Raw genomic sequence first — 16,037 nt, 5'->3', positions numbered from 1 at the left:
TCTGGAAGCTGAAAACATGCTCCCAGAGCCTCTGGATAAGGCGAAAACCAGCTGGCCTGAGCGCATATGCGTGCTGAGCTAATTTAGGGCAACGGCTAATGTGCCAGCAGATATGCTTCCGCGTGCCCCTTGTGGCACACATGCCATAGCTTCACCATCACTGCCTTAAACCATTCTTGCATATACCTTCCACAGAAATAATAATAAATTTAAATTCACTTTACAGATCTATGAAATATGCTACTACAAGATTTAAATCTCTGGTTTGCTCTTTTGTTTACTTAAGGAGAGAGCGATGATAGGCAGATATATAGCTAGAAAGAGAGATGGTGGGTGGGTGGATGGATGGAGAGAGAGAGAGAGAGAGAGAGAGATATGATAAATATTTTTTGAGGATTGAAGTGCTACTAGAAGACAAGACAGTTATATTCTTTATTGCTTCTAATATATTTTGAAAGTCAGGTTTCTCTGCTGGAGTAGAGAGATGTCAAAGCAACATGAATACAGGGCCTTTAAAATATATATATAAAAGAACCTTCAAAATTTGAAGCCAGCTGACGTTCAATATCACAAAAGTCGCTATTTTTGATATCCTCAAAATAATCCTTCAGATAAATCAAAGCATCTTTGGTTCGGGCATCTTCGTTGATGATTAAGGCATCATTGTATTTCTGTGATAAAAAAAATATTATTTACATTATTTTTATACAATAAAAAGTTGTTCTGAAAGCATGGCAGCAAACAACACTCAGGAGAGGAAGCGGAAGGGAAGCCATTACAATCACACAAGGTCTTCATTTAATGACGACCACAGGGACTGCTTGAAGTAGCTAAGCCATACAGTCCTGTGACATTACCCTGTGCGACCTAGTCCCAAATGCCATCGTAACCCAAGAACTACCTGTGGTGATGTGACCAGTGCTGGATTGCAGGTGATTCGGACCGGTTCTTTAGAATTGGTAGCTCGAACAGCTAGCAAACCGCTTCTCTGCGTTCTTGTTAAGTGGGCCTGCCCACCACTGGTTTATACTGACTTTTATTTCTGCTTCCAAACCTCAGCTGATCAGCTCCGCAGCTGCTTTCGTGCTCCTTTCCTTGTTTGCAAGTTGGAAGGTTTTTTAAAAAAAAATAATGAGCATGTGCAGCAGCTAATTTTCACAAAGCACGCACATGCATGCAAAACATGCACCTCCATTGTGATGCGAACGGGTAGGAAAGGTAAGTAGAGGTAAGATGTGACGTATTTCAAACTGGAATCATTCCGGATTCAAAGAACTTGCTTTAATCCTCTTTCTCATTTGAGACACATTCTGAAAGATCATAGCAGCCTCATTCAAACCTAAAGCCACCAATTTGAACTTCAAACGCAGCATTTCAAAGGAGAGACCCTTCTAATTCACAAGATTGGAACTCCCCGTTTTCGACAAAGGGATTTTTTTTTTTAAGCATTTTGAGGTGCAACTGAAAAAAGCTACAGGTATAGTCTTTGATTTACAACAGTTTGCTTGGTGACCATTTGAAGTTATAACAGGCGCTGAAAAAAGGCACTTGGAACAATTATTCACACTTCTGACCGCTGGAGTATCTCCATGGTCACATGGCTGACATTTGGATGCTTGACAAATGTCTCACATTTATGACGGGTTGCAATGCCATGTGGAGGGAAGAGTCCTCTTGCGGCCTTCTGAACAAGAAGTCCACGGGTAAGCCAGGTTCACTTAACAACCATGTTACTAATTTAACAACTACAGTAATTCACTTAACAAACGTGGCAAGGAAAGTTGTAAAATGAGGGAAACTTCACTTGACAAATTTCTCACTTAGCGACATAAAATTTTGGGCTCAGTTGTGTTGTGGTCATAAGCTGAGGACTATCCCTACCTGACAGTAAGCAAAAACAACCCAGAATGCAACGCAATCATTTTGAATGGGATAAGTTATATGTACTAGTGCTTGGTGTAGTCATCTGACATTTTTTCAGCTGTGCCAAGGGAGGGATTATAGTCGTCCCTTGACTTTTGTGGGTCCGACTTTTGCGGAAAGTCTATACCACGGGTATTCAAAAAATAAATAAATAAATAAAATTTTTGAAGACCCGTGGTATACCCGTGGTACTATTTTTAAAAAAGAAAATTATTTAAAGAAGCTGTCTTTAAATAAAAGGTCCGTTTCCGCCCCAGCCTCCCGATTTCACCGCCACCAGGCCATCTTAGCTGTTTGGCAGCCCATGCGACCCCTGCCACCGCCGATCTCGCCGCTGCAGGGCCCCTCAGCTGTTTGGTGGCTCACAGGATCCCTGCCATTGCCGCTGCCATAGATCTTGACACCGCCAAGCCTCTTAGCTGTCTGGCAGCCCACATGTCTTCTGTCGGCCGCCCTTGCCCAGATTGCACCTCCAGCCGCCAAGGCCTCCACTCCAGCCTCTGCCGCCACCAACTGTGCCCTAGAGCGCAGCAAAGCCCCCAGCTTGCCATCCCATTGCCCATGCAACTGGGGTTCTAAGGGTAAGTAAAACCAGGAATGGAGGGAGGAGGGGGAGGAAGAAAGGAAGGAAGGGAGCGTCTCTACTTCACGTAAATTTGACTTTTGCAGGCGGTCTTGGAACGCATCCCTCACAAAAGTCAAGGGACCACTGTTAAGTGTTTTTCCAGGGAATACAGTCTGGTAAAGCCAACAAAGCAAGGAGAGCCTGTGACTTAGAGGTTTACATCTGCCTAACATGCTGGCAGCCTAAGTTTGAATCCCAGGTGTTGCTAGCTGTTGAGAGCTAAACAGCTTGAAATAGCTATAGTCATAAATTTAAATTTAACACAAAATAGTTTGTTCTGGAAGCTTGTAAAGCCTGCGAAGGCTTCGGGATTGGGGCTAAAAGGCGAAAGCCAAAGTAGTGTGTTCCATCTCATATTTGGGTAGACCAGGTTTCCCTGACAGGCACTTAAACCAAGATAGTCTTAATACACCGTTGACTAAAGTAATTAGGAAACAGGACAAGAGAAGCACAGCTCAAAGGCAATAAAGCAGGGATGTCGAACTCATGTTGTTATGTCGTCATGTGACATATCACAACTTTTTACCCCTTTGCTAAACCGGGGGTGGCCATGGCCAGCAGGTGACATATCCAGCCCACAAGTTTGACACCCCTGCAACAGAGCAACAAGGTAAGAGAAATGGTTGCTTCCCAAGAAGAAGGAAGTTACCCACCCGGAGGTGCTGTGTGCATATAAAAAGAGATCTGCAGACTTGGCTCTCTTCTTCCTTACTTGGCAACTGTAACACCACACCTTTCTTCTGTACGTCGACAATCCACTGCTCGTACTTCTGGGTCCCATAAGATTGGTTCTTAATCACAGACAAGTTATCTAACGGAGAAGGAATTTTAAAAAAACATAATGAAAGGCCTACAATGAAGAGAGATCTCTTTATTCACATTTTGATTCAAGGTGTATTGTAACCTATAGTACTATATATTGTATTGTTCTATGCCAGGCTAGAACATGTGGTCTCTGTCACCGAATGCTGGCCTTTGACAAGGTGGTGAAGACACCAATTTAATGGCACTCTGCAGAGGTGGGTTCCTTCGGGTTGCACCTGTGCTGGTCCATGGACGGTCCAGTCTATATGCCAGTCCATGGACGCTGCCTTCTTTAAAAATATATATACATTGCTCAAAAAAATAAAGGGGACACTCAAATAACACATCTTAGATCTGAATGAATGAAATATTCTCATTGAATATTTCATTTGCACAACTGTTCCATTCGTACAACAGCAGGTGAAACTGATTGTCAATCAGTGTTGCTTCCTAAGTGGACAGTTTGATTTCACAGAAGTTTGATTTACTTGGAGTTATATTCTGTTGTTTAAGTGTTCCCTTTATATTTTTGAGCAGTGTATATATATATATATATATTTGTTTTCGTAAATTTTCACGGGTATATGTATGTAGATTGTTCTGAGTTCGGGTTTTGCCCTGTGTAATATTTTGCATGTCTATGCGACGTTTCGGTGAAATCACATCCACCATCATCAGCACGAAGCTTGGAAACTTCAGCCTGATGATGGTGGATGTGATTTCACCGAAACGTCGCATAGACATGCAAAATATTACACTAAGAGATAGAATAGGCTGTGAAATAATAGATGATGGATGGATTGATAATGGTAGAGAGATAAGAGATAGATGTGTGAGGAGAGAGAGATAATATGTGTTTTGAGTTCTCTTTAGGATTACAGTGCAATATGTACCATTGTCTTGTGTTAGGAAAGTTTGTATTGCTTTGTATTGTGTATTTTATGTACTATACTTAATATACTGAGCAGTGATGAGAATTGTACAGCATAATAGCACTTTAACTTATATATGACTTCATTGCACTTTACAGCCTCTCTCTCTTAAGTGTTTTACAGAGCCAGCATATTGCCCCAGAAATCTGGGTCCTCATTCTAGCAACCTTGGAAGAATGGAAGGCTGAGTCAACCTTGAGCTGGTCCGATTCAACCTGCTGGCAGTTGGCAAAATTAGCCTGCAATACTGCATTCTAACCACTGCAACATTACAGCTCTTAATGTGCATTGTATAACGTAATGCACTGTACCCTCTAAGCTGCGCACCTGCACGCTCGTGCCCCCAACACACCTCCGCGCACCCTTTTCCAAGGGCGCGCAAGGAGCCACGGCCGCCCCCCCCCCCCGCGTCTCCGGCCTCCTTGCGCCCCTGGCTTCTCGCCGCTGCACCCCCCCCCGATCCGCCTCTTTCTTCTCTGCTTCCCGCCTCAGGGCGCGGCTCCTCCCGCAGTGGGAACGCCCGCCCCGCCCCTCTCACAGTCCCTTCGCCGAGAGTGCTTTCATCCCGGGCTGTCAGCGAGGGGGCTGCAGGAGAGGCGGGGAGGCGTTCTCACAGCGGAGGCCGGCAAAGGTGATTTTCAAGGTCGGGCACGCGGGCACACGACATTGAAAATCACCTTCGCCGGTCTCCACTGTGAGAGAACGGAGAGAGAACGAGAGTGAGAGCAACAGACAGAACAAGATAGAGAGAAAGTGAGAAAGAGGGGGGAGAGAAAGAGAGATAGCAAGAGAGAAAGTTTGAGAGAGAAAGAAAACAAGAGAGAGAGAGAGAAAGCAAGAAAGAAAACAAGAGAAAGAAAGTGAGAAAAAGAGAGAGAGAGAGAGCAAGAGGGGGAGAGAGAAAGAAAGCAAGAGAGAGAGAGCAAGAGATGAGAGAGGAATGAAGAGAGAGAGAGAGAGGAAGAAAGCAAGAGAGAGACAGAGAAAGCAAGAAAGAGAAGAGTGGAAGGAAAAGAGAGAGAAATGATAGAAAAAGGGGAGAAAAAAAGAGAAATGAGAAAATGATTGAGGTAGAGAATGACAGGAAAAAGAGAGAAACAGGGAGAAGTGACTCTTGAATTAAAGTATATGGTAAAAGCACTTAAATAATAACAGAGAAAAAAACCCAGCCCTCACCTGTTTTTATTAAGTTATGTTTTTGGTTTTGCTGGTTGTTTTAGTAGTAATGGATTTTGGTTTTTTAAATTATTAATTTCTTTTAATAAAAAAGGGATTTTTTTCTTATTTATTTATTTATTTATTTATTCTATGCCGCCCAGTCCCAAGGGGACTGCCGCTCAGACACCATACTTTTCCGCCCACACCGGAAAAAAATTAGAGGGAACATTGACATAATGTACTTTAATATGTTTATACTACAGTGGTACCTCGAGATACGAGTTTAATTCGTTCCGGACCTGGGCTCTTAAGTCGAGCAGCTCTTATCTCGAACGACTTTTCCCCATAGGAATTAATGTAAATAATTTTAATTGGTTCCAGCCCTCAAAAAACTCACAGTTAGTCTAAATTATGCAGAAAGACATGTTTTTAATGAAGAAATGTACATGTACATATAAATGAATAATGAAGTTTCTTTCACTTAACTTGTAAACTTTCTTAAACTTTTAAATTTACATATGTTCAACTTCTCTGCCACCCAATCCTGTAGGACAGAGGTCCCCAACCCTTTTTGCACCAGGGACCGGCTTTAAGCGATCAAGAGAGGAATGGGTGAATGAATGGACGGAGGGTGGGAAGGAAGGGGTTGGGGGTTGGGGGGATTCTGGAAAGCCCCCCAGGCCGGCAGCGACCTTTTAAAACAGCCGCGCCGTTTGCGAGCTAACTCCTGAAGCCAAACGCTAAAGGCGAACTTCCGCGTCCTGGGCTCTCAGCAAGGGGGTTGCATGAGAGACGTGGCAGTGTTCTCTCAGCGGAGGCTGGCAAAGGTGATATTCAATGTCGGGGGCGCACGGGCGGTTGCGCGCGCTCCCTATCTCCCTGCTAGCCCACTTGGAATGTGAAATTCAAAACAGCGTTGGGATCCCCCCACCCCCAGCAGAAGCCAAGGACCCCCAGAGTGGGGCCGCAGGGGAGGCGACCGCCTCTCCACTCACCAAGTGCCGGGATACGAGCTGAGAAGAGCCGGGCTGGCTTACTTTCCTTCCTTTCCTCGCTGATGCAGAGCCACTCGAACAAAGCGTCACACACCCCTGATGCTTTTGGCGGCAAAAGAGCCCAGCGTCGCTTCGGAAGCCGCCGAAAGCGTCAGAGGGGCGCGACGCTTTGTTCGAGTGGCTCTGCATCACCGCGGGAAGGAAGGAAAGTAAGCCAGCCCGGCTCTTCTCGGCTCGTATCGCGGATTTGAGCTCGGGAGACGAACAAAAATGTCTCTCCTCTCCCAGCTCTTATCTCGAGCAGCTCTTATCTCGAGCAGCTCTTATGTCGGGGTTCCACTGTATTTTGAAATGTATATTATGCACAGCTGTATTATGCACTGTGGAATACATTATGTATACAAAGTCTATTTTATTACAGAGCTATATAGATCTATTTCAGCCTTATTATGGCCACATCATCTAGAAATACCCTTAATTGTAGCCTTTTGCATGCAAGGCAGGATATTTAACCTCTAAGCTACAAGCTCAGTACAATGAACTGAATTATAATTTTGGGGGTGAATGGTGTTAACTGTATTATGTAATGATTAATGTATCTATATAATGTATGTGCGTATTTCTATATGTTCATGTGTATATATCATATCTTATTTAAAAAATAATGCTCTTAGAAAGAGAAGCTTTTAATCAGGGAAAATGCAGATTTTACAAAACTATGTTACATCAATGGAGCATATAACCAACATCATCAAGCAATCTCAATTGTCTTACCAATAGGATAACATTGTCTTGCTAGATCCTCTGCTTTTGACATCATCTGAGATACAATATCCATAAAGCGATTTTTTGGTCGACTCCCAACAAGCCTAATAACTGCAGTAAAAATAAAAAAGAAACTGACATTCTTAGGGTGTTATTAGCTGCACATTTAATTATTCTAAAATTATTACAGGTCTTTTGTTCAAGAAAAGATTAAAGATTTCTTAGAATGTGGGGGAACTGATTTACTATGCTACCTTTTTAAATACTTTTGTCCTTCAGAGATAGTTATAATCCCAGTATACTAGTCATCAAGTATATTGCAGCAGTTGTTACCTGAAATAACAACATGAGTGAGTAAAGTGGCTTGAAATGTGTGCTTTTTCAAAAGGCAGATGCTCTAGCGGTGTAGCTAGCCTAGTTCTGCTGAACAAATAAAACTGAATGAAATTTGAAGCACCTTAAATTATAACTGGCAACCTCTTCATATTTATAACCAGTTGTTAAGCACCTTGCAATCACAGGATTGCCATTTGCAAATCTTCTCTGCTGGCTTCCCCAGAAAGTCAGTGGGGAAACTGGCAGGGAAGATTGCAAGCTAAGGAGACTCCCCCTCATCTCTGAGAGCTGCCTGCCTGCTGGGGGATACTCTCAGTTCTGCCCCCACAAAGATGAAATTTCAATGCCTGGGGATGGTGAGAACAACTTCCCCCACCTCCTGGAGGCTCTCTGGAGGCAGGAAATGGCCTTTTTCCCAACTTCTGGTAAGCCCAGTAGGCTCGTGTTTTGCTTTATCCAGGCTCAAAACCTTTCTCCAGAGCAATGATTTTCAACCTTTTTTGAGCAGCGGCACATTTTTTACATTTACAAAATCCTGGGGCACATCACCAACCAAAATCCTTTTCTCGTTTCTCTTTTTTTCTCCTCTTTTTGCTCTCATTTCTCTCTCTCTCTCTCTCTCTCTCTCTCTTTCTCTCTCTCCCCTCCTCTCCTTTTCTCTCTCTTGCTTTCTTTCTCTCTTGCTTTTTTCTCTCGCTCTTTCTCTCTCTTGCTTTCTTTCTCTTTCTTTCTCTTGCTTTCTTTCTCTCCCCCTCTTTCTCTCCCCCTCTCTCTTTCTCTCCCCTTTTTTCTCTCTCTTTCTCTGTCTCACTCTTGCCCTCTCTCTCTCTCTTGCTATCTCTTTCTCTCTCTCTTTCTCGTACACCACACCGGCAACAGCAGCATCGGGCAGTAGCCATGGGGCAGCGGGAGGGTGGTTGGCTGCGAGTGGGAGCTCCCGGGCAGAGGCACCGACAGCTGGACGTGTTGCTGGATGCCGTACTTGCTGATGCTGCACTGGGCATGGGCACGGGGCTGGCACCTCCATCCCGGCCCAGCCAGCGGGCCAGTGCCAGCCCTGCGACCATGCCCAGCGCAGCACCAGCATGTACGGCGTTCAGCAACACGTCCAGCCACCGCCGTCGATGCCTCCGCCCTGGAGTTCCTGCTCACAGCTGCCGCCCCACAGCTACTGTCCGGTGCCGCTGCTGCCGGCACCTTCCTGCTCCCACTGCCAGCACACACACCCCGGCCCCCAAAGCTCACCTGCCGCTGCCACCAGGAAAGCTCCAGCCAGGTGGGCTGCTGCAGCTGCCAGAAAAACTTGGACGGCGCAAAGAAGGAAGCTCAGCTTCCGGTCTCGCAACTTTTTGCTGAGGGAGCCTCAGCAAAAAGTTGCGAGACCGGAAGCTCAGCTTCCTTCTTTGCGCCTTCCAAGTTTTAAAAACACCCTCCCCATCCTCCTGGAGGCTCGCTGGAGGCCAAAAACACCCTCCCAGAGCCTCTGTGCGAGCCAAGAATCATCTGGCCGACACACACATGCACATTGGCGTTGATCTAGGGCAACAGTCTGCGTGCCAGCAGACATGGCTCCGCTTGCCACCTGTGGCACCCATGCCATAAGTTTGCCATCACTGGTATAGTCTACCCTTGGAGACATAATTCTCGAATTTCCTTATGTATATTATATGTCTATGTACATATGTATACGTATACATATTTGTTTTCGTAGATTTTCACGGGTATACATATTTATATATACATATTTATATACATACATATACATATATATATACATATACACATTAACCACAGGTAAGAGTCTTATCAAACAGGAAAACAAACTCAACTCTTGTCTACTTTATTAGGCACATAGAAAGTGTGCTTAATAAAGTAGGTGATGAAGATGCTGGGACATGTAGTTTAATAACAAACGGGAAAGCATCAGGTTGGAGAAAGCAAGTAGATGGATCAGGGATGAAATTCAAAAAGAAGATATATCATTATACACAAAACAAAAAAAGAGGTACGTAAATACTTACATAAGAGCAGTAAGAGTTTTCAATTTCACCCCTGCTCCTTCTGCTTAATAACCTAGGATATCATTTAATGACTGCAACAGTGTGTGTGTGTGCTTGTGTATGTGTGCTGCAATTATAGTCCCTGACTGAAGTAGTCATGTGGTTGTCTCACTTAATGACCCTTTTGCTTAACAACTGGAATTCTAGTCCCAATCATGGTCATTAAACTGAAGAACTATGTGTACTCTTTTTTTAAAAATGACTACTACTATTCCAAAAAAGAGAATTAGAATGTAGGCTCACGTTTTTCAGGTTTATGAACAATTTCTTCTAGGTCCTTTATGTTCTTTTTGACTGTTGAGATCACTTCAATATTGAGTGAAGCACAAATCTTGCAAATATATTCTATGGCCTCAGCTACGCTTTTGGCATTGCCAATGCCAGGGGAAGCGGTCAATCCTACAATCTGAATAATTAAAATACATTCACATTCACTTCAAGGCAGAAGTATCACACATCAACTAGGACAGTAAAAAGTGAAAAGAAAGAACAAGAAGGAAAAAAAGAGGCAGTGTTATTTCATTATTTTCTATTTTCATTCACCACTTAAGCTTTTTCTGGCAGAGATCAATTGAAATCAAAAGAGAAATGACCTCTTACCTTTCTTTATTCAAAGAAATACCAGTACTGGTATTAAATAATTGCAATTTAAACTAAAACACTCCATCATGTTATTTAGAAATTAAGTTTTAGAAGATTTTTGTTATTTTCCATCTTGTTTCTCATTAAAAACAATTCCAAAACAATCTTTGCCTCAAAACATTGTGGATGTTCCATTACTGGAGGCTTTCTAAGACAACCATTTATCTGATATGGGCAGGGATGTCAAACTCACATCCTCACATGACATATTGGGACCCTTTGTTAAACCAAGCGTGAGCATGGCCAGCTCATGACTCATTTGCCCCATGGGCTGGGAGTTTGATAGTCCTTGTGTAGGGTCTCATGCTCAAGCAGGGGGTTGGACTAGAAGACTTCTGAGGTCCCTTCCAACTCTATCATTCTATGATCTGAATCTTACTGTCAAGTCGTTTGAAATAAGCCATGTAAATAAAGAAGAATGGTTGGAATTTCAAGAATGTTTTTTTATCAGGGGTCTCCAAACTTGGCAACTTTAAGACTTGTGGACTTCAATTCCCATGCTATGCTTGGCTGGAGAATTCTGGGAGTTGAAGTCCACAAATCTTAAAGTTGCAAAGTTTGAGGATCTCTGCTGTTTATTGTTGTTGAGGTATTAGAACAGAATCTTGAAAGCCTGCCAGATGTTCTCTAAAAATCAAGGTGGATTGTTTTGAGTTTCTTTCTCACACTTTCTCCTTTCGTGGGAATATTTTTTTTCTGAAACTCTTCCTCCCCTTGTCATTCTCAGCATCCAGCCTACAAAACATACCATTGCATTTATTTTCATTTATTTAAAAGGGGAATACATTTCTAGGATAAATTGCAAAACACTGCTAGATGCTAGTGGCGGATCAGATCATCAGTTTCAGCGAGGAGGCTGAGAAGGAACATGGGCCAGGCCTGCAGTCTGGAGAAGGCTCAGCGACAGAGGCAGAGATCTAGCCTGGGCCATCTGGGAGGTCTGTGCTGCCCCCAGAGCCTGACATGAATGAGGCAGAAGAACAGGGAGAGCCTGTTCCCAATGTGCATATGTGCAGAGCTGCCAGTAGGTAAAAGGACTACTCAGAAATAAGGATTGTAGATAATTGGTCCCTCCCATAGGCTATAAAAATGGAGCACACGGATGTGCTCATTGCAGGAAGCAACTTGGTCTACTTGTGAAGCTCTTTGCCAATTAGATCTTTGGCAGCATGTCAAGAGAGATAAAGATTAGTGGCATCAGCCTTCTGCTGATACAAATAAAAAGAGAGGGGTTTTTATTGATTTCCTCCTGTAAATTTATGCATGTCTTGTGGTCTGAAAAATACGGTATGTTATTTAAGAATATGGGAAACAAAGTGGATCTCTGCCTTAATATTGTCAGGCTAAATGTCTCCTGGAGTACAGATGTGCATGCTATCTTCTTGAGAGGTTCAACATTTTCCATATTGTCTTCATATATTAGAAGAGGATACATAACTTACTAACAATGACATATTTCTTTTACCAACATGAGAAATTTCCCAGTACAGTTATACCTTGTCTTACGAACTTAATTGGTTCCGGGAGGAGGTTTGTAAGGTGAAAAGTTCGTAAGACAAAACAATGTTTCCCACAGGAAACAATGGAAAACCATTTAATGCGTGCAAGCCCCCCCCCCAAAAAAATCGCAAAAACGGGTGCTCCGCTGGGTGCCACTGCCCAGGCGCTTCTCGGCGCTCTCCCGAACCCAAAAAGCTCAGCAAAAGTTTGGATTTGGGTTCGGGAGAACGCCGAGAACCACCGCCGCCTGGCTGTCACCTTCTGAAACAGCCGGGGCACTTCTCTGCATTCTCCCGAACGCCGAACCTGGACGTTCGGCAAAAGTTCAGGTTCGGGAGAACGCCGAGAAGTGCCGCCGCCCAGCTGTCACCTTCCCAGAAGAACCGTGAAGCTTTCGGCCGGTCAGGAGGCTCAAACAGAGGTGGGGAATCCCAATAGGGAATTCCAGGGGTGGAGCTTTGACATCATGGAGATGTGCTTCCTGGAGTCCCTGTTTCGGCAGGCCAAGAAGGACGTCTCCGTGACGTCAAAGCTCCGCCCCTGGAATTCCCTATTGGGATTCCCCACCTCTGTTTGAGCCTCCCGACCAGCCAAAAGCTCCATGGCTCTTCTGGGAAGGTGACAGCCAGGCAGCGGCACTTCTCGGTGTTCCCCGAACCCGAACCTTTGCCGAACGTCCGGGTTCGGCATTTGGGAGAACACCGAGAAGCGCCCCGGCTGTTTCAGAAGGTGACAGTTGGGCGGCGGCACTTCTCAGCGTTCTCCCGAACCCGAACCCAAACTTTTGCCGAACTTCCAGGTTTGGCATTCGGGAGAATGCCAAGAAGTGCCCTGGCTGTTTCAGAAGGTGACAGCTGAGCAGCGGCGCCCAGCGGAGCTTCCGGAAGCAGGGCGTCCCAGCGGTGGTGGCGGCGGGTTCGTAAGGCAAAAAAATTCCGAAACCCAGGTTCATATCTCGAAGTTTGTATGACGAGGGGTTCGTATCACGAGGTACTACTGTATTAGCTTACCTGAGGCAATGCACGTACACCCTGCTTTAGTTTAAGGTCCAAATACTTGAACATTAACATATTATATGGGTTATTCCCCGTTGTGTTGTGGCACTCATCGAATATCATCAATGTGAATATTGAAAGAGAAGGAATTGTCCGATTATTCAGAGAGTTCAAAAGAGTCTGCGGAGTCATGACAATAATATCATTCTGTTCAATAACTATGTCTGCAGGAGTCAAGGATGAATTTTCCCCACAGATGCCTGCAATGTTGTAGCTGCAAGAAAGAGACAAAAAACTTCTCAGAACACCATCAACCCTGTTTAAGCTTTCAATCTAGAAGTGCAAATTTTGAAAATATGTGTGTATATATGTATGTATGTATGTATGTATGTATGTATGTATGTTCTGAGTCATTTCGAGGATGGTGTTGAAATCTAATACATAAATAAATAATATATATATACACACATATACATAGAAGCCTCCCAATTACCTATAAACTCATACAGACAAATACACATAATTTATTCAGGAATTGGTCATATCAGAGATTTTTTTTAAAAAAAATTGCAACATAGGTGCTTATCACATATACTGTACACACTTTATACATTACGAACTGCACACTTTACATATTACCAAGCAAACTGCTGTTCCAGACACTGATTTCAAAGCAGAGTGCATTTGATTTAAAATACGATTTTAATCACTAGTAAAAAGGCTTGATTTAAATCATCTCGATTTAAATCGTAATTTTTAAAGAGGAACTGTCATCTCTGTCCCGCAGTGGCTCATCCTCTGACCTGCTGTTGACTCAACGACAGTCCCATTATTGCAGAATATACAGCCTGTTGCTACATACGTAAGCTTCATATCATGCTGAATGAATTACATTATTAATGTGCCTTAAATAGAAAACTATTTTATATAACATTTTTACTCCAGAAGCATTTTATTAAAATAAATACATTTAATAAAATAAATACATTTAATAAAAATGTTAAAAAACTGGTTCAAATTTTTAAAAATCCAATATAAACCAAAAAAATCAATTACAAAAAACTAAAAATCATCCATTTTTATCCATCGTATTTCAAAGTAAGCAAGAGTACTAAATTTCATCCTTGAGTTATGGCAGACCACCTTTCTACAGAGCAGAGGTCCCCAATCCCTAGCCCGCTAGGGCCTTTCTGAACTGGGCCATGAAAGTTGTGGACAAGCGCCTGGGTACACTGGGTGTGTCCGCTGCTTGCACAAATGGAGCCGTGCACATAGGCATGCTTTCCTGCTGCATGGGAAGGACCATTTCCTCCCCCCCTCCCCCACTGATCTGCAAAGCGGAAAAAGTTGGAGAACTCTGCTGTAGAGCAACAATCTAAAAGACATTATTGCTATCATTTTAAAACTAGGAAGCAACAGGACAGACTAAGATCATACTCATTTTTGAAGTATTCCTGGAAGACTTTCTTCTGTTGTTCATAAACTGGAACTTTTGTAGCGAGGAAGACTATTTTCCTTGTCTGCTCAGAAGACTTGTTGCGAAGATGATGCTCACATATCATAACAGACACAAACGTCTTCCCAGATCCTGTAAAAATAAATAAAGGCTGTTTGAGCGCATTCGGAAGCAATGGCCTAAAAATTCAAACTACAAGCTGGCAGGTTCACACAGAGCCCTCTCACATATGAGATCACAACTGAGACTGGAAACTCCAACATGGAAAATCTCCTACCATCACAGGTTTATTTCCCCTACAGTTATTGAACCATTGCAGTTGTTAAGCAAAACCTCATATTATGACATATGATTTTATTTGCTGATTGCAAGACAGTTGAAAATTACACCATTAGTGATCGCATGTCTGAGGGTTACTGTGATGGTTGCAAATGGTCACAAAGGTTTTTTAAAATGCCGTTTTACCTCTAATGTTTGCTAAACAAGGCAGTTGTTAAGTGAGGACTACTCATGCTCCTTAGTCATTAACTTACGTGGCAGTATTAACTATTCCTTTCTATTCTGTTCTCTCAGCCGTAATAGAATGCCATCTTTAAAGACTGTGTATGAAGATGTATATGAGGCACCATTAAGTATTATTTACTATTTAATATTATTGTGTACTGTATAGGAATCCTTTTTGCATATTTTCCAAAGACATGTTCACTAAAACCATGTTCTGTTCTTTAATACGTAATTCTTCAGTATAGGAAAAGGGATGCTCAAGCCCAGAAGGTATGGAAGAGTGAAACTTAGAATCTATTTAAGCTTGACAACAAAAATGAGCCATATGTCATTTGTCTCAGTGTTCTTCAACCTCAGCAATTCTAAGATAACGTGGACTTCTAGTATGCTGGTTGGGGAATTCAGGGAGTTGGAGCCCATGCATATTAAAGTTGCTAAGATTGAAAAACACTGGTCCATCTGAATGAGTAGCAAAAGGGACATATGGAAATACAGTGGTACCTCATCTTACGAACACCTCTTCTAACGAACTTTTCAAGATACGAACCCGGTGTTTAAGATTTTTTTGCCTCTTCTTCCGAACTATTTTCACCTTACGAACCCAAGCAGCTGCTGCTGGGATGATGGGGTTTCTTCCCCCCCCCCCTTTTTTTAAGAAAGAAAAGGGAGGGGCAGCTTGGAGGAGTAAAGATTTTGCATGCTTGCAAAGGCACTGAAAGAGTGTCTTTTGAAAAAAGAAAAGGGAGGGGCACCCCCCTTGCCTTTCTTCCTTCCCACTCACCCTTTAGCCTAGCCTTGCTTCTTCCACCCACCCCCTTTAGCTGCTCCTCCCTGCCCTCTGTTCGCCTCCCTTCTAAAGTTTGGGATTTTCCTGAAGGATTTGCACCCATTATTTGCTTTTACATTGATTCCTATGGGAAACATTGTTTCATCTTACGAACTTTTCACCTTACGAACCTCCTCCTGGAACCAATTAAGTTCGTATGATGAGGTACCACTGTACATGTTTTTAAAGTATGAAGAACATAAGCAACAATTTCAGGTGACAAAAATGGGTTTAAAAAAACATGAAGGTACGATAGAATTTCAATGTTCCTTCACTGTCAAGTCCATTAGCTTAAGAAGTATTGATACTGTAAATAGTACAAAAAAGCCCCAGCAAGTATATGAAGTTTTCTTATATAAAATGAACCCCCTGATCTCCCTTGTCCACAGCATTTGATCTGACTGACACATCATATCAAGTCACAACTAAGCAGAGATCCCCTGATTTATTATTGTTCCAATACTTGCACATTATTCTGCATTGTACACTCTTTTCTGAGCTGAGGGCTACAGTTGA

The 16,037-nt window shown here is 43.0% G+C and overlaps 1 protein-coding gene across 2 annotated transcripts in view; it reads right to left on the bottom strand.

The window, feature by feature from the left end:
- LOC139162270 (antiviral innate immune response receptor RIG-I-like) overlaps positions 1–16,037 on the bottom strand; it is a 52,851-nt gene that overhangs the window by 22,567 nt on the left and 14,247 nt on the right. For both annotated transcript variants that reach the window (XM_070742449.1, XM_070742450.1), the window contains exons 7-12: positions 14,173–14,323; positions 12,751–13,009; positions 9,842–10,004; positions 7,212–7,313; positions 3,202–3,359; positions 536–671 (exon numbers count right to left, since the gene is read on the bottom strand). In XM_070742449.1, the coding sequence (XP_070598550.1) occupies positions 536–671; positions 3,202–3,359; positions 7,212–7,313; positions 9,842–10,004; positions 12,751–13,009; positions 14,173–14,323 (969 nt within the window). The remainder of the gene's footprint in view (positions 1–535; positions 672–3,201; positions 3,360–7,211; positions 7,314–9,841; positions 10,005–12,750; positions 13,010–14,172; positions 14,324–16,037) is intronic.

This window comes from Erythrolamprus reginae, chromosome 2 (genome assembly GCF_031021105.1).
Source record: "Erythrolamprus reginae isolate rEryReg1 chromosome 2, rEryReg1.hap1, whole genome shotgun sequence".
Lineage (NCBI taxonomy): Eukaryota > Metazoa > Chordata > Lepidosauria > Squamata > Dipsadidae > Erythrolamprus > Erythrolamprus reginae.
Note: the sequence above shows the minus strand (reverse complement) of the source record. Positions and strands in the feature narration are given on the sequence as shown.